Source organism: Choloepus didactylus, chromosome 3 (genome assembly GCF_015220235.1).
Source record: "Choloepus didactylus isolate mChoDid1 chromosome 3, mChoDid1.pri, whole genome shotgun sequence".
NCBI classification, from domain to species: Eukaryota; Metazoa; Chordata; class Mammalia; order Pilosa; family Megalonychidae; genus Choloepus; species Choloepus didactylus.
Genome location: NC_051309.1, coordinates 4,731,078 through 4,753,669, shown reverse-complemented (window position 1 = coordinate 4,753,669; position 22,592 = coordinate 4,731,078). Strand labels below are relative to the sequence as shown.

General features: G+C 55.9%; 1 protein-coding gene across 6 annotated transcripts in view; it reads right to left on the bottom strand.

Moving 5' to 3' along the window:
* ACOX3 (acyl-CoA oxidase 3, pristanoyl) overlaps positions 1-22,592 on the bottom strand; it is a 102,234-nt gene that overhangs the window by 5,036 nt on the left and 74,606 nt on the right. For 5 of the 6 annotated variants that reach the window (XM_037829314.1, XM_037829313.1, XM_037829316.1 and 2 more), the window contains 6 exons: positions 16,093-16,208; positions 9,352-9,526; positions 7,800-7,867; positions 4,354-4,440; positions 3,856-4,080; positions 830-961 (listed from right to left, as the gene is read on the bottom strand). In XM_037829314.1, the coding sequence (XP_037685242.1) occupies positions 3,919-4,080; positions 4,354-4,440; positions 7,800-7,867; positions 9,352-9,526; positions 16,093-16,208 (608 nt within the window). In that variant the 3' untranslated portion in view covers positions 830-961; positions 3,856-3,918. Of the gene's footprint in view, positions 1-829; positions 962-3,855; positions 4,081-4,353; positions 4,441-7,799; positions 7,868-9,351; positions 9,527-16,092; positions 16,209-22,592 lie in introns of those variants that run through there. The other variant, XM_037829315.1, reaches the window with a different exon arrangement.

Here is a 22,592-nt window from a genome sequence, read left to right as displayed (position 1 = left end):
TTAAATGTATTGGAATAGCTAGAAGTAAATACCTGAAACTACCAAACTCCAACCCAGCAGTCTGGACTCCTGAAGACAATTATATAATAATGTGGATTACAAGGGGTGACAGTGTGATTGTGAAGACCGTGTGGATCACACCCCCATTATCTAGTGTATGGATGAGTGGAGGAATGGGGATAAAAACTAAAGGACAAATGGGGTGGGATGGGGGGATGATTTGGGTGTTTTTTTTCACTTCTATTTTTTATCTTGTTCTGGTTCTTTCTGATGTAAGGAAAATGTTCAGAGATAGACTGTGGTGATGAAAGCATAACTATGTTATCATACTGTGGACAATGGATTGTATATCATGGATGATTGTATGGTGTGTGAATGTATTTCAATAAAACTGAATTTAATAAAAAAAAAAAAATCAAACTAGAGTATTGGATCAGACTGGCATCCCTGAGTCCTCAGGGAAGCAGGACTTTGAACAGAAAGATCTCATGAATTTGCAAACCCCTGAGTATGATCAGTCTATCTTATATTCAGTGTATGGTTCTGAAAAAGCATGTGCAAGCTCTAATTACAGGAAGACTTGATTGCATGAGTTTTCTCTTCACACAGAAAATCACGACGATCCCACATGAACCTGGCAGCGGAGCCCACTCCCTCTTTGTAGGACTTGGACCCGCTGAGACCAGGAGGGACCAGGCCCCCTCAGGGTGTGGGGGATCCACAGCCAGTTTCATGCATAGCTGCTTAATCAGAAAGTGGTGCCATGTTCCAATGTTTTCGGGAACTACCCAAATTTGATGCCAAGGCCTTGATTAGAAATCCAGCAACGCGTGCACAGGTCCGCTCACAGTTTTGGTTTCAAGCTCCCGATGATGGGTTTCTTAGCGAATTCTGGCCACCATGAGGCCCTCTCCAGCACTTTGCTGTCCTGGAGAACAGCAGCCCAGAGGTTTTTGTAGAGCTGCAGAAAAAGTGAGTAAGACTCCTTAGATGGCTGAGCGTGCAAGTAGGACCCCTCACAGGTTAAAAACACAGGGAATTCTCTACTGTCACTTATCAGAGAAATTGTAAATGATTTAAGTTTAATTCCTATAAACCTTTTTTAGTAGAATACAATTAGGAAAATGTAATTATAAAGTACCATAAAACACGTTTATGATGAAAAGTTTCCCAAATATCCCCTTCTTTGGAAATTACTGTAGCAGGCAGATGCTCTGTTTCTTTCTAAAAGTCCCACAGGCTTGTTCTGGAATGTTCTCTCGCACCCTACGTGTCTGCTGGCAGGCTCAGTTGAGACGCAGCGGAGTGGCCCGACGGCGGGTCGGGCTGCCATCGTGCCAGGCACACACAGCCGCTCCTGGCCAGCGAGCAGGCTCCTCCGGGACTTGAGAGGCTCACCGTGTCCAGCCCTGGGCCCCTCACCGGAACACGAGGAGGCTGTGAGGATCTGGCATCGCCGAGACTTGCTCTGTCCACTGAGAGCGCAAAAGGATCGCGCAGGCCGAGAGGGACCGGGTGGGACACTCGCTTCCCTGAAGGAACTGACAGCCTGTTGGCACCTCGCTGAGGTTGACCAATTTTAAGAAACCTCCTCTGTCCCTGCACCTGTCAAATGCACTTACCGACTTCTCCTCCAAAACTGTTATGTTTGGCTCCCAAGGAGACACTGCAGCAGGCTCTTTCTCCCAGATCATAAACCACATTTCATGACTGGAATATTATGCTTCATTTAATGACTGTCTGAAATACTCCATTTAATATGAACTTTTTGCCTGGTGGCACCTGGTTAAAACATCAACCCTTTGAAACTGGGAGAATGTGTATTTTATGGCCCATCCTGTCGGGCGACGCCTCAGCTGGCGCTGGTGTGGGCAGTAGATCCCGAGCCCGAAGGGGACTCCTGCCGGGCCCTGGCCCCTGCGTCCACTCGCCTGCCGCCCAGGACGGGCCTGTTTCTGCAGAGCAGGCAGCTCCCGCCCATGAGGCAGTGCTCTGGCCCCTGCCCGGGCAGACCTACCCAGAGGCTCAGGGCTCCTCACGGGACGTACTTCGAGGCCCCCAGGGGCAGGCACGGTCATGCTCTCTCATTCTCATAGGCCCCTGTTGTCAGCGAAGCAAGCCCTTTCCCAGGGAGTTCAACATGTCCTTCTCTGGGCTCCCTCGGTGGCCCTGACTGCCCTAGGTGACCAGGGCTGGCTGCCTTGACATCTCTCCAAACAGCAGGGCAAGCTCTCAGCCCAGACCCTGGCTCTGCTGCCAACTGACTGGGCAACCACGGGCAACTACCAGGCCCTGCAGACCTCGGTCACTCATCAGCCAAGAGAAGTGTGGGGGTCTAGACCACGTGCGGTGTGGGAGAGCAGGCCTGAGGGTCTACACCGCGTGGGGCTCAGCAGAGCAGGCCTGAGTGTCTACACCGCGTGGGGCTCAGCAGAGCAGGCGTGAGGATCTACACTGTATGGGGCTCAACAGGGCAGGCATGAGGTCTACACTGCATGGGACTTGGAGAACAGGAGTGAGGTCTACACTGCATGGGGCTCAGGAAAGCAGATGTGAGGTCTACACCGCATGGGGTGTGGGAGAGCAGGCATGAGGTCTACACTGCGTGGGGCTTAGAGAGCAGGTATGAAGTCTACACCGTGTGGGGTGTGGGAGACCACCAGCGAGGATCTAAACCACATGGGTGTGGGAGAGCAGGCATGAGGTCTACACTGCATGGGGCTTAGAAAGTAGGCATAAGGGTCTACACTGCATGGAGTTTAGAGAGTGGGTGTAAGGTCTACACCGTGTGGGGTGTGGGAGAGCATCAGTGAGGATCTAAACCACACGGGTGTGGGAGAGCAAGCATGAGGTCTACACCACATGGGGCTCAGAAAGCAGGCATGAGGTCTACACGGCGTGGGCTCCTGAAGGATGCCGAACACCCTGCGTGGCAGCTCCAGGAGAGCAGGCCCTCCACGGGGTGTGACTGTTTCCGCCCCTTCCTAATTCACTGGGACCCTGGGAGGGTCGGGGTGCCCACCTCTCGTCCGGACCACCTGGGCACCTGACCCAGTACCTGCCTCCTGGTGCACCCTCCCCACCCCCTGAGGCCTGGGCGCCTGCCCCCTCCTGATAAGTCCAGGCCCATCTTGTGAAGTTCAGGCTTCCCCTGAGAGCTGACCGAGGGCTCCTTCCCCAAGGCTCCGTCTCTTTTAGGCAGAGCCCCGAGTTGGCAGAGGGGCCTCAGCAGGAAGAGCGCAGGCCTTGGCATGCAAGCGTCCGGGTGGTCGTGACTGCTGGCCACTGCGCACAGATGAGAGCTCACGTGACTTTGGCACTGACACCCCTGTCCTGCCAGGCAGAGCGCAAGGCTGCCCAGAGGCGCTGAGAAGACCCATGGGTGTCACGTGCAGGGCTTGGCAAATGATGGAGGAAGTCACAGGAACGAGGGTGGAGAGGGTGACAGCAGGATGGTGGCAAGGGCCTGGGCCAGGGGGCTGTGGGCAGCAGGCTCAGGCTGAAGGAGGGGAGGGTCCGGGCAGGAGGATGGCAGGTGCAGGGGCCCCGAGGCGCGAAGGGGCCAGCATGTCAGGAGAGCAGCGAGGGGGCCGTGAGGCTGGAGGATGCGGGGTGGGGAGGAGGCCGGAGGGCAGTGGAGGGCAGGTGGCCACACTGGCAGGCAGGCAGGAGTCTGGGTTTCACTTCAAGCTTGTGGGATGTTGGCTCTCTCGGGGGAGTGGCCTGAGCTGGCTGCTGTGTCAATCATTCTGGAGCACAGGGGGCACGAGTGGAGATGGGGGGACCCCAAAGAGTGGCCAGGGAAGTGCAGCAGCGAGCGGAGTGGGGCTGTGGACGGGGCCAGAGTCGACAGACCTGCTGAGGGACCCGAGGCTGGGATGGCGGAAAGATGGGAGCAGAGGTGACAGATGTTTGAATCTAGGAGCCCACAGGTGGCGACAGCCTTGGCGGGACGGGGAAAGCCAGGGAAGAGGTGGTGGGCGGGCGGCCAGGAGGTGCGATCGCGCCAGGCTGCAAGTGCTGGATGTGTCTGCAATTCCGAGGCCGGTGTTGTTCTGGAGGACTGGGGGCTAGGGTGGCCTGGTGACACGGGGAGGGGGTGCCAAGGCTCCGCAAGGGCTCACGATGCCCTTCACCGCCACCCCACAAGGGCAGCCTGGGTACCCCCACTTCACGGAGGAAGAGGCGGGCTGGGGGTGGGGGCCTCACACAAGAGCCGGAGCGAACGAGTCGAAGACCCCAGGTCTCCCGGCCCCTGCCCGCACCCCTGGGGCTCAGGGCCACCCTCGCTCGGCCTCAGCCTGGCCTGGCCCCACACCCCAGCACACCACCAGGGCACGGGCCTCACTTTACCTCGCCGTCGGCTCTGCCAATCGTGGAGTTCAGGACAAAGTCGGGGGGCGCGATCACGTCCACCAGGGCGACCGCGTCGTCCTTGAGCTGTTTGAAAACAAAGTCCGTGCACTTGGCAACTCCCAGGGATTTCCATGGCGACCACTGAGTGAGAGGCGTTTGTTGCCGGGACCCCCTAGCAACCGGTAACCGGAGCAGGCGCAGCCCTTAGTCACGCGTCTCCCTTTACTGGCCCGGACCGCGGCCCCAGCGGCTTGCATTAGTGTTTTCACCCTAATGCGAGTCACTCAAGACTCGCGATAATGTCTTTCCAGCAAGGAAGGGGCTGCTCGTAACTGACGGCTGTGCAGCTCGTCAGCCGGAGGCCCTTCAGAGGCTTGTCGCTGCCTCAGGGCAGAACGGGTCCAGGAAAAGTGTAACGGAGGAGGCATTTGGGGGCACCTGGGAGAGTCGTAATAGGAAAGCTCTTTGGTTTGCAGGAATTTTGTTCCTCTCCCGTTCCACTGCACAAATCATTATTCAATATGACAAATGGAATTCAGATGAGGAGACTTCCAAGAACTTTCTTGAAATGCAAAAAAAAATTTCTTAAAATAAATTTTAAACGACACGGGTGCCCTGACTGGAGCAGTGGGAGTGGGAGAACTTTACAGATATGTCCTAAAAGCACTCGGCCCGCACAGAATAACCCAGAAAACCTTGATGAACAAAAAAAGCAGGTCCATCTACTTTAAACTAACCGTACGCTTGCTTCTAAAGGCCCAGGCTGGCTCCAACTTGGGGCCGTTTTAGACAGAACCGTCAGCAGAGCACAAGCTCCGAGGCCCATGTCCAGCTGGGGGGTGGCAAGTTTTCCCGGGAAGGGCCGAGAGCAGAGGATGCTGCTTGCGGGCCGCTCGCTCCACCGAGGTGAGAGGGGGACGGCCAACGACACGCGTCCGACGGCGGGGGTGGCCTCCTTGGTGACCCCTGGTCCGGAGGACCTGGCTCTCCCGGGCGGCAGACGAAGACAGGAATGGACTGTGCCGAACGCAGCTGACACGCAGAACAGCCCGGAACTACCCGCCTGCTCCAGCCACGGGCCCTCAGCCCCACGGCGCGAGGGACACCACCTGAGTGGGGCGTTTGTGCACAAGGGGAACAACTGTGCCGATTTCCACAGTCGGCATGGAAGGGCTGTGGAACTAGGTCTCGGGTCGAGGCTGGGAGAACTGTGAGGAGCTTGATGGAGAAGCCCAGATGGCTTTGAGGAGACTGTAGGAGGAAATACGGAGGTCCAAGGACGTCTGAGACCTCAGGAGGAAATGATGAGCGTGTTACTGGAAACTGGAGGAACTCCATCTTTGTCATAAAGCAGCAGAGAACTTGGCAAAATTGTGTTCCTATGTTGGATGGAAGGCAGAACTTGAAAGCAATGAACTTGGATAGTTAGGAAAGGAGATTGCTGAGCTACATGTGGAAGGTGCAGCCTGGCTTCTCCTTGCAGCCGAGAGTGAAATGAGAGAGGAAAGGGATACGCTGAGAACCAAACTCTTAAGCACAAAGAAACCAGAAACTGATGGTTTAGAGAATTCTGTGCGTATCCAGGTGGTGTGCTCTGAGGCCAGGGCCAGAAGGAGCTCTGTAGGGGACCCCCGAGCCCCTGGACAGCGAGTCCCCAGAGAACAGGGCTCCGGGGAGGGCTTCACTGAGCGGGGGTCCAGGCAGCATTTCAGCGGAAGGCAGGGTCGGAGGTGCAGTTACGCAGGATGGAGCTGCAGAAAGTTCCACTGTCTAACGGGTTGGTCCCTTGTTTGTCCCCAACAAGTTTCTGCAAAATCTACATGAGCAGAAGCACTGCCAGCCTGGCCTGACAGGGACAGAGAAGGGACAAACTGAAGGAAGAATGGCTTCGAGGGCAGAGCCATGGAAGCCGAGGTCTGGACGGAAGAGATCCCCTCGGGCCGAGAGAGCGGAGCCCACGAGGGTGGAGAGGGCAGGTGTGCCCCTGTGCACGGAGCGTGTGGGCCAGCTGCCCTGGTGCTTGGGGGGGTGGACCTTGCACCCCACTCTCAAGGAGAGCGTGGCCACTGTGCAAGCACTTGGAAGGGGGGTGCTGCTGCTCCTTCAGGCCTGGAGGACAGAACCTCGACCCACAGATGACTCTCAGACGGCGAAATCTAATGGAGTTTGCCCTGCTGGGTTTCAGATGTGTTTGGGATCCATGGCCCCTGTTTTCCAACATCCTCCTTCTGGATGGGGGTGGGGGTGGGGGGCTGCCCTAAGCCTGTCCCACCTTGTCTACAGGAAGCAGATAACTTGTTTTCCAAGTTTCACAGGTCCGATAGCTGGAGGGGAATTTTGCTCCAGGACAGGCCATGCCCATAACTGATTTTGGTGAGATGCTTACCTAGCCTTGGTTCTGAAATGACTTAAGGCTTGGGAGATGTGCTGATGGGATGGATGTATTTTGCATACAGGAAGAACATGTCTTTTTGGGGTTCAGAGGGCAAACTGTGTAGACTGAATTATGTACCCCAGAAAACATGTTCCTTTGGGTGTGAACCTACTGTAAAGAGGACCTTTAGAGGATGTTATTTTTAGTTATGGTGTGGCCAACTGAATAAGACTGGGCTTTAATCCAGATGACTGGAGTCCTTTATAAACAGAATGAAATTCAGATGCAGAGAGAAAGCCATGAGGAGCTGGAAGCTGGAATCAACAGAGCCTGGAAGAGATAGAAGACGCCACCACGTGCACTGCCATGGGACAGAAAAACCAAGGACAAATGATAGCCGGCAGCCAGCCCAGAACGCCACAATCTTCGGGGAGAAAGCATCACCTCGCTGATGTCTTGATTTTGGACTTCTAGCCTCAAACCGTGAGCCAGCAAATCTAGTTGTTTAAGCCAATCCACTGTACAGTATTTGTACAGGAAGGCAAGAAAAGATGCTTTGTCAGAAATTGCTACAAAACTTGGTATACTTGGTACACTTGGTCACATGAGCAATGTTTCTGATGAGCCACATCTCAACTGACAACAGCCACGTGCAGCCAGTGGTTGCACATTGGACAGAACAGACACAGGACATTTTCATCTCCATAGAAAGTTTTATTGACAAGAGAACTACTAGAACACAGAGTGGAAGATGGAGGTCACTTGAATTTTCTTGGTAACACAGGTAGAAAAATAGTATAAGTAAGCAAAATGCCATGAACTAAATTTAAGTTGGAGGCTGATTACATTGAAATGCCTGAGAGAAGAAATATTGATCTAGCTGTAAAAAGTGTAAAGAAAAGAGTGAGCTGAATGTGCACAGATCCTGACATTCTCTAAGAACTAGTTTTGTAGCAATTTCTGACAAAGCATCTTTTCTTGCCTTCCTGTTTTTGTAAATGCTGAACACATGCACATGTATGCTAAGCAAAAGTGAGTGCACACTGATACACAGGTGATGCCAGCTTACCTGTGAACACAGGTCCAAGATCGCGCTCTCTACCATTTTCCCTGCTTGCTCATCGGAGAAGTATCCACCTACAAGGTTATTGGGAAGTGTTGGTTATACTGGGGTCTGGCAACCCAAGCCCCAGAACACCCACAAACAGCAACATACCCAGAAAAGAGCATTTCAAAGCAGCCCCATGGGAGGCCTATTTGGGGTAAAAAGGTAGCAGTACTGCACCCCAAGCCCAGCTGCAAGCCCTTGGGAGGAACTCAGCGGATGCTGGGCTGGATTCTGCTGCTCCTTTATCCACCCAGTTCCCTGAGCAGGTCCTGGGCATGTCCCAGGCCAGTGCTGGGGAGACAGAAACAGGGACACAGTGCCGGCCTCCAGGAAGGCAGGGATGGAGGAAACAGGATTTGCCAGTCCCAAGTCCTGAGGGTTCTGGGAGGCTGGCAGCCACCTGGGGCTCTCACCCATTGGGAGCGGTGCTCAGGGAACGCACGGCAGAGGGGGTGCCTGGGCTGACTTCAGAAGGAAGGGGCAAGGACGGGGGTTCTAGGCAGAGCAGACTGGAGGCATATAAGGTCCTTCGGGGGTGCTGATAACAAATCAAGGTTGTAAAGCCCTTACCATATCCCTGCCAATATGCCAGGAATCAGCCAAGCATCACCACCTCCAGGAAGCCCTCCCAGGCACTGCTGGGGTCCATCAGCACCCCATAGGGCCCCAAGGGGTGGGCTTCAGCTCTCTCTAGAACCCTGCACTGCTGGGCACAAGTAAGCTTTCCCACTTTCTGAACTGAACTGGAAACTGATGCTTCAAAGGGGTCCTAAAAGAAACCTGAAATTAAAGGGAAAACTGTATCTTATCAGTCTCATTCCGAGGTTTCTATGCCCCTGTGCCTTTTCTTATTAAGGTATTTGCATACACCCCTGAGACCCTGGGAGGTAAAGAATTTAACTTTGCCCAGACTCGGCAAGGAGAGGGGACCTGGCTGTTGCCCCGGCTCCCGGGAGGTTATCCCTAAGCCCTTCCAATGTTGTGCCCGATAAGTCTTCATTTACCTGGGGTCCTTGGACCCACCCCCACCCCGATCATCTAATACTGATCTAGGGGGAGGGGGGCGGGGGGGGGAGGGACTCTGGGTCACGTGGTGTCCGCTCAGCCTCCAGGTGGGCAGCTAACTAGGTTTATATGCCTGAGCCCCAGTCCAGACCCCGGGCTCGGGGCAGCTTCCCTGTGCGTCGCTGGGAACGTCAGCGCTGAAGTTCAGCATTTGGAACTTTCGCGGGCCCTGCGCCAGTGCCTCTTCCCTTGGCTGGTTTCACCCTGCTCCCCTCCGCTGCGGCAACCGTGACCGCGTGCGCGGCAGCTTTCGGTGAGTTCTGGGAGTCCTAGCGAGCTAGCAGCTGGCGTTGGAAGTGAGGGTGTCCCTGGGGATGGTGCCCCACCTTCCCAGCTCGTGCCCAGCATGGCAGCCGTGAGCTGGGCAGTGCCTGGTGGCTGAGGGGCGGCGCTGGGGCAGCAGGGGGTGCCCGCGGCAGGGTGTGCCGTGGGCGGGGATAGGTCCTACCTCGGTAGAGCAGGGTCACGTGCGGGCTCAGGGACCACAGCGCGTACAGGGCGCTGAGCCGCCGCAGCACGGCCCGCAGCGGGGGTGGCACGCCGGGGTGGTGCGCGTGGTCGTGGAACCTCTGCACCACCGTGAGCTCCAGGAACGCCAGGGCCAGGGAGCGGCAGGCGTACACCTGAAGGAGACACAGAGCCCCGGTCACCGGGAGAACCGGCCGGAGTCCCAGCCACGGTCCGGGGTTTGCAGGGGGGGAAATGAGTGGATGTCGGAGGTCTGCACCCCAGCCTGCACTGGGGCAACCACGGAACGGAGCGGCGCAGACCCAGCGGGCAGGAGACGCACCATGGTAGAGCACGGAGGAAGAGGCCCGGAGGAAGGAAAGCCTGGGGCTGCGGCCCGCTCTGCATCGGCCTCTCAGACCGTGGAAAGCCCCAGGGTGTCTCTCTGGGAACAGGGACAGCTTGGGGAGCCAACGCCTGGATGAAAGTGCTGGCCCAGGGCCCGAGGTGGGCTCCCCAAGGACACAAGATCCTGCTTGGGTTTCTGGTGCCCCTGGGGACCACGCAAGCCAACAGAGGGAAGGTGCTGCGCCAACAGAGGGAAGGTGCTGCGCCAGCTGCTCCTTAGTCCTCAGCTCAGAATTCCTCTCTCAGAAGGGCAGGGCCAGGCTCCGCCACGGCTTCCAGGGAAACAACCTCGGTCTCCCCTCACACCTCAGGCCCGGATGGAGAGAAGGGCCACGTGGAGGGAAGACGTGACACTGTTCCCAGCTCAAGTTTTTTTTTTCCCAAGTACGGAGTTCTGATGCCCACTTCGTTGTGACAGCAAGAAGTCACTGCAGATCTTTTGGTCCCAATTTTTTCTTTTTTAACCAATATCCAATCCATTTGCCAACAATTATAGCTTCCTTTATTAGCTTTTCCTCCCTCATCTCCAATTTATCACTTTACCAGATTTTTAAAATCAGACAACACATGCATTGATTTACTAGAACAAACGTGTGTTACATTGAAATTTAAAGAATATTCCAGTAAAGTGATGAGGCTGGGGGGTGACTGGCACCTGGGAGAGCATCGAGAAGCCCAGGTAGGGGGTGGCAGAGGCAGTGAAGACAGGGGTGTCTGCTGAAAGGTAGGGCTCCATTTCCAGGGCCAGGGCTAGGGGTCGCTGCTCACAAAGCCAACGTCACACCTGGACCCTGGGCACAGGAAGGGACCCTCAGGACATGCTTCAGGGCAAGGGGTGCTCTCTCCTGCCCCTCACGCCCTCTGACGGGTCTGACTCCAGGAGTCCTGTGGGCCCAGGAGCTGCGAGGCCACAGAGCACCACCCGCTGCCCACTGTGAGAGGGGTGCAGGGGCCAGTGTGGCTTTCTGCCAGCAGCCGGTGTGTGTGCCCTCGGCTTGGGCAAAGCTGTGGCTGGGGAGGTGGGGAGTGGGCTACAGACCCCACTGAGGTGGAGCACCCTGATCCCCCAGACTCTGCTGGGTGGAGGGAAGGGCGCCAGGGCTGATGCTGGGGTGGCGAGGCTGGCACTGGATGCTCGGCCCGGCTGAGGACACAAGGCCACACGATCAACCAGGGATGGGACAGAACCCGAACCCGGGTAGGCTGGATCCAGCGTCCACACCCCAGCCACTTCACTTGAGCAGATCAATACCATTAAGTCTCCCCAACACCCCAAACCCTGTCATGCACCTCCCCTGTGATCCCGAGGCCAGGCTGACCTGGGAGGGCCACAGAACTCACAGTGGGGCCAAGCTCGGAGCTGGAGCCAAGCCCACCCAAGCTCTGTGCTCCACCACTATACTCTCTCTTACCCCCAACATCGTATTTCGAGTTTTAAAATTATCTTGCTTCATCTTACTCTCAGAGAAGTGATGTGCTTTAATTTCAGGCATTTCGCAGGTTTGCAGGTGGGCCTGGAGAAGCCCCCACGGAGGATCTTGCTGCTGCCGGGAAATGCATCCTGAGGCCTTTACTGGGTTTGGAACATCAACAGGAAGCTGAGGGCCCAGCCCTTGGAGTGGGGTGAGTGGCTTCCAGATGCACTCAGGAGCCAAGCGTCTCTGACAACTGACTCCCTGTCCCCGTGCCTCAGCTGTTCCATCTGCAAAATGGGGAGAACAATGCTGCGCCCCGACGCTGCTGAGAGGAGCCAATGGACTCTCACCCAGGGTCTTCGAAGTGCTCGCTGACGGTGGCCATTGCTCATCATCTCGGTCCCTGGGAATCCAACGTATGCGAAGGCATCTGGTGTTCTTCTGGGAGATGTCCAGATAAGACAATCCAACCACGGTGGGACACGCACTCGGGGAGCGAAGCCCCCTTACTTTTTTTGTCCACAGAGCTGCTGCGGCCGCGGCCCCAGTGCCCACACTTAAGCCCTGACCCTGGCGGGCTGGATGGGAAAGGCTCTGGGCCTCCCTGGCTGGTCGGGCAGCCCAGCTCTGTGTCCTGGGAAGCGGAAAGAGTGGACGGAGACCCCAGTGGGAGGCCAGGACAGCCACTGGACTCCAGCTGACAGCCACCAGGGCAGGGGGCCTGGCTAGAGAGAGGCAGCAGAGCAGAGAGCAGCCTGGGGCTGGAGCCCATGCGGCCCGGAGCCCTGGAGAGCAGTTCCTCTTCCACTGGCTTCCCAGTCCAGGTCCCCTTAGGCCTGCGACGCGGTTCTTCAGGGGTTCCCAACTGGGGCGTCCCAGTTTGCGAATGCTACCGTTAGGCAAAATACCAGAAATGGATTGGCTTTCATAAAGGAGGTTCATTCATTTTCAAATTTACAGTCCTAAGGCCATAAAAGTGTCCAAACCTAAGGCACCAGTGAGAGGATACTTTCCCTGAAGAACGGCCGATGGCATCCGGAACGCCTCTGTCAGCTGGGAGGGCAAGTGGCTGGTGTCTGCTGGTCCTTTGCTCCTGGGTTGTGTTTCAAAATAGCTTTCTCCAAAATGTCTCTGGGCTTCTGTCTCTCTTAGCTTCTCTCAGCTCTCTGCTTGGTTCTCCTGGGTTGTTTCTCTCTAAGCGTCCGGGGGTTCTCACTTAGATTCTCCAGGGCAAACTCTGGGCTTCATCTCTTAGCTTAGCATCTCCAAGTGTCCTTCTGTCAGCATCTGCCAGCATCTCCAAGAATCAGCAAGCGTGTGGGTCTCCTGGCTTAGCATATCCCAGGGTGTGTTCCTCTCTCTGCTCTGTGTGTGAGCTCCCTTTACAGGACTCCAGTAACCTAATCAAGACCCACCCTAAAAGGGCGCGGTCAAATCTCCATGGAAACATTCAATCAGGAGGTCATACCCCCTAATCAAAAAGATTAATAACTCTGTCCCCACAAGACTGCATTAAAGAACAAGGCTTTCTGGGTCCAGGGCGACTCTGCCCCGGGGGACACTAGTGACGTGTGAAGACAGTCTGGGTTGTCACACTGTGGGGTGCCACTGGCGTGGTGGGAAGAGGCCGGGGTTACTGCTGAGCAGCGTACAGCGCTCAGGGCACCCCCAGCCCGGAATGAGCTGAGAACCTGCTGTGGTCCTCGTGTCCTGCCCTTCGCCTGAGCTCTGCTGGGTGCACGTCCTCACCACTGGTAGATCTGATGACAACATCAGCAGATGTGGGCAGGGCCGGCGAAGGGCCCTGCATCGTGCTGTGCTCCGGTGGGGGTGGGGGCAGAGCGCCTGGATCATGGCAAAACTTTCCTGGTGAGGAACATTCTGGCTTCTCTGTAAATCTCAAAGCAGTGTGCTCCAGCCGAGAGGGGGCACAGCCCCCAGAGAGCAGCCCAAAGCCGGATGCTCCTCGGGACTCCGGCCGTGAGGGGACAGCAGGCGGAGGGGCTGCTGCAGAGCTGTCTCCACGGCCACCCCTGTTCAATGCCCCCCAACCACCACCACCAGGACTTCAACGGCGCTTTTCGGACTCGATGTGGCTGAGGAGCAGTGGCCACTTTCCCAGCGAAACACCGCGGCTCGACAAAGGAGCGGGGCACGGGCAGCCAGGTGAGGACACCCCACCCTCTGCCCTCACTCCACACGTCCCGGCCCAAGGCCTCCCACATGGAGCCCCTCCGTGCCCCCTCCCCAAGAAGCCTGCAGCCTCAGGACAGGAAGCCATAGATCATGTCAGACCCAGGAATTAATTGCTGGTGCACTCGAACATCCTACTCTCTGAGGACACTTGCATTTGAACAGGAAATGGCTGAAGGGAGGAAAAATATTCTCGGCCGCCTTTATATGCACAAAAATCTCGGGAGGAATCACAGGGAACAGGGAAGCAGGTTAGGGATGGGGGCGGGGGTGACGGCATCTCTGCACACCTTTCTCAGTCCGCAGATGCGTGAACCTGGGAGAGAGTCACCAGCCAGAAACTGAGATCACTGGATAAACACATCTGCTTTTTAAGAGCCTACTGTGTGTCCGCTTCTAGTAGGCGATCAGTAAATGGTAGTTTTTATTAACAGGAATGGGTAAACAAAAAGTTAAGCTTCCCCTGCTGGGTCAAAGAGTATGTACATTTGTTATTTTAATTAAAACCAGTAACTTGCCCCAAAGGACACAGCAGTTAAAAACCTCCCCCGACAGTGCCAGGCAGGTGTCTCCCAGCACCAAGCAAGGACACCATGGGCCGCGGCTGCTTCCGTCCGGGCGTCCTGACCTGGCGTCCATCTGTCCCCTGCGCTGGCCGCTGCCATCGGAACGGGGGCTCGGTTTGCCACCAGGCTGCCATCAGCTTTTCAAAACCAATTTGGAGGAACTCTTTCCACATCAGGGATATTCTCTGTCAGTTATGTGTTCCATGTGCTTTTTCCGGCCTATTGTCTTTTGACGTTGTTTATAGTGTTTAACTTTTATGTAGTCAAATCTGTAGTTTTTGTTTCTTTTACAGCTTCTGGGTTTCCTGTCTTACTTAAGAAGGCTTGTCCCGCGCTGAGGTTATGTAAATATTCTCTGCAGTTCTCTTCCCAGGCCTCTCTGCCGTCATGATCACCATATGGGAAGGAATTGCCTCTCCCTGAGGACACGTGGACGTCCAGCCAGGGCTCTGAGACAGTGCTCAGCTGTCAGAAATGACCCAATGCCGGCTCCTAAAATCCTCCTTGATCTACAGCAGGCCTGGAAAACAAGGATCTTGGATCCCTCATCCAAGCCTGCGTGGCAGCTCCACTGGGCCCAGGCCTTGACTTCTGCACGGTTGCCTGCCCCCTCTTGTCCTTCTCTGCCGTGGGACTCCCTGATGCCATGCAGAAGCTCTTTGATGGAGTTCAAAGGTGAACTGTGCCTAATGACTGCTAACACCCTCACAAGGTGCAGCAACATCCCATGTGTGCGGAGGCCCCACGCACAGACACGCATGTGCTCACCCAACATTTGCCCCCCGCCCCCGTTTCCTCTCCCGAGAAACTCCGCGTTGATTGGCCTGATTGATCATGAATGCTGAGGGCAGGGCTGAGCGGCTGCAACTGGAACGGGGAAGCCACAGGCCAGCGCGGGCGAGATCGGCAGTGACCTTCCGGGCAGTTCTAAGGGATCCGGATGTGGTTGGGAAATGGCCCTCTTGCACACGCCATGCCTTTGGGTGTCTAGCCTCATAACGTGGAGTACTCTGATTTCCATTTCAAGAAAGACAGTTTGATATGCTGAGAAAGGAGGGAGATGGGGAAAGGAATCTGCATCTATCCGTTCCGATGACCCAACTGGCTGTGGCCGTAGTCCAGGGCAGCCAAGGCAGGCAGCCGGTTCTGGAAGGATCATTTCCAGGCCTCCTGTTTTTACTCACTGTGGCACGGAACTGCACGTTTTACTGACCTTGGCAAGACGCTTAATTAATTTCTTTGAAGCCATAAATTGCATCTGGCTTTATGCAAACTCAGCAGGAGCCTTTCAAACTGAGACCCAGTCGTCGTTTCACTATCTCCTCACACGTGGGCAGGTGTGGCCAGAAAGATCCTAGAGACACCTGCCTGTCCTGCTGGCTGGAGGGGCGCAGGGCTTCGGACGTGGAAGCCGCGTTTCAAAAGAGGCGTTACGGAGTTTGACAAAGAACCTCATTAAACGACACCAAGGCAAGTTTCCCAGGCTTTCTCTGTGGCCTCCCTAAACAACAGTCACCCCACACATCTATGGGACATAACCGGATTCCCAGAACCTTGGCTGATTCCTGGCACGATGAGGCACTTTACAACAGGGTGTTCTGAAGTGTGGATTCCCAGAACACGAGAAACGGCCCGTCCCAGTGTGAGGACTGAGTGGCATTCCAAAGCCCATCCGTGACGCGTGGGTCATGCACACCAGGTGCTCCTCCGTCAGTGTGACATGACCTGACGAAAACAAGCACGGAGTGACGGCCTAAACTCTGTCACGGAGGCCTGGGGGGCAGCGTACTTTGGCCATGGGGAGGGGGCACCCTGGGTCTCCAGATTGGCGTCCCTGGCCCAGACCCCACTGTGCATCCCAGGCTCACACACCAACATCCCCACTTCAGTGATCTCAGCTGCCGATTACAGACCAGATGCCGCAAGTGCAAACCTGATCTCCATAACCCGTAAGTTCCTCCACCACCTGGCAGTTAGGTGTCACCACCCTAATTTACAGAGGCCAAGCCAAGGTACAAAGAGGCCAAGTAATCCTCCCAAGGTCACAGAAGCCAGAGGCTGGAGCTCGCAACGGCCAGGACAGTGCATTTACCAAGGACGAGCAGCACAGAAATTAGGAGCAAGGAACAAAAAACAGCCATTTTTAAAACAAACAGATACCTGACAGTTGTTCCTCGCTTCAAAGTCACTGCTTCCTGACCTCTTCTCTTGCTCTAGTTTTTGGTAACTCTCACGGAGCAGGTAACAAACCAGCCACTTGTATGCTGCCAGGGGGGCTTGAAAAGAAGAAAGAGAAGGAAAAAAGTAATAGGTGCAACAAAGACAGTATCTAGCATTTGTTGACTGCTTACCACATTCCAGAATGTTGCATACACTGATTAACCTTCATGAAAAGGGGATGGGGTGGGTCCTGTGTTACAGGTAAGGAAACCGAGGCACAGGGAGGGTCCCCCGGCCAGGCAGTGGTCAGGGTGTCTCCTGGCTCTGCGGTGAGGCTGTCCCGAGCAGCCCACCTGGTTCTACCAACCCCAGGGCTGCAGGGTCACGGAGCCACCTTCTGAGCAAGGACCTCATGTATAATGAGCTGTGTGGTTTCACTCGTCCTCAAATGCCTGCCCAGGAAGGAACAGAGGCCCCATCTACCCCATCTACTGAGGATTTGTGTGGGCATCACAGCAGTTTCTTGGCAGATGGCGGCAAAGAGGCTAGAGGAAGGGGTGCCCTTGGGCCACTCCGGGTCAGGCACTCCTCCTGCAGCCCTGCCAGGTGCAGCAGGTTGAATGGAGCCCCCCCAAAAGGTAGGTCCACTTCCTGACCCCCAGAACCTGTGCCTGTTGCCTCATTTGGAAGAAGGGTCTTTGCAGATGGAGTTGAGGGCCTTGAGATGAGATCATCCAACGACAGGTGTCCCTGGACGAGAGGCCGGGGGCCAGGGATGTCCAGGGGAAAGCAGGAGGCCGTGCGAAGAAGGCACAGAGGCTGGGTGACATGGCCACAAGCTGAGAAGCACCCGGGGCCCCCAGAAGCTGGAAGGGGCAGAAAGCTTCCTCCCTGGAGCTTTCGGGGGCGCACAGCTTTGCCAAACCCTCTGCCCTCCAGATGTGTGGGATGGGGCCTGGCTCAGTGTGCTCACTTGTCATGGCAGCCCCAGGAAGCTAACACCCCAGACAACCTGGTCGTCGTCCCTGAGCTCTGACAAGTGCCGTCTTTCGGGACGTCACCCAAAGACCCACGTCCATGTCTGGAAGCCAATGGTGACACCCACAAAAGCCAGTCTTACTAATGCCTGTTCTTGGAGTCTGTACAAATTCTGAGCTTCCTAAACTCTCCCCAGCAGGGTCAACTGTCAAGAGCAGCAGAGAGAAGTGGGTGTTGCAGAGTCAGATTTTCCATGATTTATTTATACAGCAGCAAAACCCAGGAAACAGCCAGGGCCAGGAACTGCTCGGACTAATTCCTTTCAACCTGAGCAGAGGCCCCTGGTGTCCCATGAAGCAGCGAGCACAGTCTATCCCGAGGGCTGTGTCCTAACGCTTCCCTGGAAGGTGCCATGGATGCACCACTGCAAAAATGATCCAAAACTTCCAAGCTTTTCCCATAATCAGATTCCATCCAAAATGCTTAATGTCAATGACAATTTTAGATGTTTCTCATTGTGCTTCAAATGAGAAACAGGCCTGATACGTTAATTATCTCTAGAAAATGTTTTCCTTTAGAAACTCAACTTCTAGCTCCCAATTCTTCATGGGAAAACAAGTGACATTGTTTAAACGTGCTCAGGGGAGGGGAGAAGATTCTCTGGCGAGTATATGAAAACTCACGCAGTCATGGTGGAAGGCAGGTCCCGGGACAATAGAAGTTGGCACCATCAAGTGGGAAACCCTCCTGCTTGGAGGGGGGCCGTGAGCCCCAGAGCAAACCCGCTTATACAGCCGTCAATCTCAAGACTTTCCCAGACACATGGGTCACTGGTGGTCCTCCGCTGTGCTCCCCCACTGTCCCCCTGCAGCCCTGCTGTCCTGGTCACTGGCTGCTCCCCCCAAGGCCTCCTGGAGCCATGGCTGCTGTGACCGGCTCGCCCAGGCCACTGCCTGCCTGACCCTTTGGGGGGTCCTCGCCAGCCTCTTTGCATTCACCCCACACCCCGCATGGCCGCTGCCATCACCACACTCCAGGCTCTCCTGGGTCTGCAGCTCCCCCGGGCCTGTCACCCCAGCAGCTTCCAGACATCTCCACCAGGGTCCCACGGGCACTGGAAACGACTGTGTTCAGACCTGGACTCCTATAGTCACCAGGCACCTGCCCACAGGGGACCCTCCACCTGATGGGCCACCCCACCCACCCTGCCCTTCCCTGGGCTTCTCACCTGGCCTCAGTTCTGGTGTCCTCACTGACTCCCCAGCTCCAGTCCCACCTCCTCCAGGCTGCTCTCGTCCTCACCCTCAGAGCACTCTTCCTACAGCGGGGTTCTGACCAAGGCCTGCCCCAGATCATGAGGCTCGGTGACCAATCCAGGCTCCTTGGCGGGCCCATGGGCCTTCCCCAGGCTGGGGGCTGCCTGCTGCAGCCGTGTGGATGGCTGAATGCGCCGCCAAACGTGCTACCCCGGAACTCCGGGACCCACCACGTGCCTGCACTGTCACCTTGCGTCTGCTGTGCCCAAGGCAATGCTTGTGACCCCTCACTTCCACCCACCGCCACGTGCAACCAGCGCCCCATGAAGGCACCAGGGGCAGGCACCCCACAAGGCATGGGGCACAGGCTGCATCACCCCCATACCTCATGCCTCCCGTGCAGAAGGGGAAACTGAGGCTCAGAGAAGTTGAGTACCTCGCCCAAGGTCACACTGCTGGGGGCAGGGCTGACTCCCAGCCTGAGCTCCTCAACTCTGAGCGGCAGCACAGGGCAGCTCCTGAAACACATCCTCCGGGTACACACCTGTGCCTAAATCGGAGCACTAGTGGAGAGTGAGGCCTGCCTCCTCCCTCCCAGTAACCACTCCACTCCCCGAAGGCTGGGATCAGAGCTCTCGGTAAATCTCTTGACCTTTCAAACAGACTGAACATGATACTGGAAAAGTTTTGTTTCTCCTGCCCTGTAGCACTTGAGGACCGTAACTCATTTACGTGATTTTTACCAAAGATCCAGATGAGACAAAGGCTACACAGTCAGTCACGGGATCTGGGATCTGACGATCAAATTCCCATGAGAGGAAGGGCTGGCCAAGGAGGCCCGAGCCCCCTTCTCCGTGTGCGGAGAATAACATCATCATTCAAGCCAGACCACTTGCACCAAATGAATTTAGCTGCATTCTTTCCTCCAGAAAAATGTTTTCATTTTGTTGGATCTTGCAAAAATGAGAGCACTCATGGGAAAAACTGATGATGCTGACCTGGCTCTGTTCCTGTGCTGGGGCACGAAGTGTGATTCTGCTTTCAGACTGCAGGACGAGGGAGGGACACGCGGGCCGCGGCAGGCACACAAGGAGGCTGCCCCTACTGCTGTGCTTTGTAACTTCACAACGGGCTATGGTGTCAGGGAAAATATTTGGTAGGGTGGATGTTATTGCAATTACTAGGTCATTTTCTACTACTGTCTGTGGCAACATTTGTAGCACTTAGGAACTAACTTGCAACATTCAGTAATAAATCGATCTTCAACAGTATTGCATTTCTGATTAGCAGAACAAGAACTATAAGAAAATTTATAACAAAGTGTGGTGACCAAAGAAAAATAAAACAATTACTAGCAGAAAAAATTTTTGGATGATGATGACGATGGTGATGGTGCTGATGGTGGACGGTGGTGCTGATGGTGGATGGTGGTATATGATGGTGGTGAAGATGGTGGTGGAAGATGGTGGTGGTGATGGTAGTGGATGGCGGTGGTGGTGGTGATGGTGGTGGTGATGGTGGTGGTAGGTGGTGGATGGCAGTGGTGATGAAGGTGGTGGTGGTAGGTGGTGGTGGTGGTGATGGTGGATGGTAGTGGTGGTGATAGCAGATGGTGATGGTGGTAGCAGTGGTGGTGGTGGTGATGATGGATGTGGTAGATGATGGCAGTGATGATGGTGGTAGAAGGTGGTGGTGGATGGTGGTAGATAACGGCAGTGATGGTGGTGATGTGGTGGTAGTGGTGGAGGGTGATGGTGGTAGTTGGTGGTGGTGGTGGATGGTGGTAGTGGTGGTGCATGGCAGTGGTGGTGATTGTGGATGGTGATGGTGGTAGCAGTGGTGGTGGTGATGGTGATGATGGATATGGTAGATGACGACAGCAATGACGGTGGTGGTGATGTGATGGTAGTGGTGGATGGTAGTGGTGGTGATGGTGGATGGTAGCAGATGATGGCAGTGATGATGATGGTGGTGGTGATGGTGGTGGAGGTGATAAGCATTGGCTCAGAAGTCAACCCAGCTTGGGTTTTAATCTGACTTCTGTCATTCACACGGACTAGGTCTGAGCTTCCTCTATAAAATGTGGGCAGGAGAGGCCACCCCGCCTGACTGACTCAGACAGCACATGCTGAGCACCTGCCACCACTGTGATGACTAGGAGTGTCAGCGCTGTGCATGCCAGCCCAGACGGCACTTTCCCACACGCTCTCCGTCCTTCATCTGGGGGAGGGAGGGTGGCCTCCCCTACCCTGGGATCAGGAGGCACCCACACTCTGGCCTCTGACTCCGGATCCCAGTGCCCACACACAGCCTCCGAAGGCTTCCTGTTAAGCAGCATGCTGTGGGCTACAGAGCCTGCCAGGGATGATTTTTGTCTAACCTTTAAACTTTAACCTGGTCCATGGCTGAGTGCTCCTGGTGCTGAGCACCATGCCAAATGCTTCACACAACTCGCTCATCCCCACAAAAGCCTCATGTGACCCCATCCTGCAGGTAAGGAAACTGAGGCAGGAGGGTTAAGGAACTTGCCTGATGCCACCTGGCAGGTGGGTGAAGCGGCCAGGACCAAACCCAGGTGCCCGGGGGGGGGGGGTCCTGATGTCACAGTCGGGGGGGTGGGCTGCTTTCCAAGCTTCCTGGGTCTCTCCGGAGAGTGCACGGTCTGTTTTGCACAGCGCACCTCTTTGGGACCTGTTTATTGTGTCTCATCTCGCTAAAAGAGTGCAAGTCCTCAGGCAGCAGTCCCTGAGGTCCTTGCAAACAGGCGCTGTTGTGCTGCCAAGTGACCTAATAAGGTAACAGGGATGCTGAGGGACGTGCTGAGGCTTAGACCTGCCGCTACTTTCATTTTTGACACGAGGATTTAAAGGGGAGAGCAGGACAGTTGTGGGGGGCTGCTTTCTCTGGAGACCCATTAAGACTGGGGCAGGCTGGGAGCTGGGGGCAGAAGCTCTAAGCCTGCTCTCTCTGTAAGATCACCCCTTGTTACCATCAGAGAGCTCTGTGAGGTACGATGGAAAGACCTTGGGCTTTGGAGTCCAACGGGCTCGGCTCTACCCCTGACCCTGCCGCCCTCGGGTGCTCTACCCTCGGAGAAGCCACTGGGACTTGCTGGACCTCAACGGCCTGAGCCAAGGGACCCTCTGACGTACGTGCCAGCTGCCAGCACTGTCGCCACCCTCCGGGGCACATACCTCGCAACAGCCCCTGCACAGCTCCTTTGCACAGACCCAGGGGGCGTGTGGGGACTTGACTCTCCCCTGCACCTCTGGCCACTCTGACCGCTAGTCCTGGGGGCCCACAGTGACTCAGTTTCCCCCCATGTCCCCAACCACTCCATCCATGAGTCCTGGGGGCTCACAGTGTCTCAGTTTCCCCCCATATCCCCAGCCACTCCATCCACGAGTCCTGGGGGCTCACAGTGACTCAGTTTCCCCCCATGTCCCCAGCCACTCCATCCACGAGTCCTGGGGGCTCACGGCCACTTGGCCCTTTCTCCCGTGCCCCCTGCCACTCCATCTGCTAGTCCTGGGCCTCCACCTCCAAGGCACTCCACCAGCCTGTCCCCCTCTCCAACACCACCACTACTTCCTGCCCAAGCCACCATCTTCTCTCACCTACAATCCACAGCAGAGCAGCCAGTCACCTTTTTTTTTTTTTTTACAGAATAACATTTTAAAAGTAAGAACCTTCAAAAGCAGCAACCCAAATCTCGATTGGTTCAGCCACTGTCTTGCTTAAAATCACCTGGAGGTTTCCTATCACACTGGAATAAAGCGCAAGCTGACCCTGGAGGTTGAATGCCCCCCACCCCACACCAGCAGCCCCCTCAGGCCCCTCTGGACCCCTGGCACCAGCCACCCTGACTTCCTGTTTCCTGAGCAGGCCAAGCTTGCTCCCCTGGGGCTTCTGCCCTGGCTGCTGCCCCACCCTGGAACACCCTGCCCTCGGGTCCTCCCACAGGGAGCCGTTCCAGTCACAGAGACCTCAACCGAGAGGCCACTTCCTCAGAGAGGCTGTCCCTGCCCAGCCCAGCCCCGAGGGGAGCCACCCACCCAGGCCCTCCAACGTCGGCCAGCGGGGTCTCTGCAGAGCCCTTCTCCTCTGGGACGCGTTCCTCGTGGCTGACTGTCTGATGTCTCCCCCGTGGGTCTGGGAGGCCCCAGGAGGGCACCTGGGCCCCCTCTTGCCTTTGCATCCCCAGTGCCGGAACTGTACAGGGAAGATGCTCAGCAAACTCTCAGGGTCCACGTGTCAGTGCAGGAG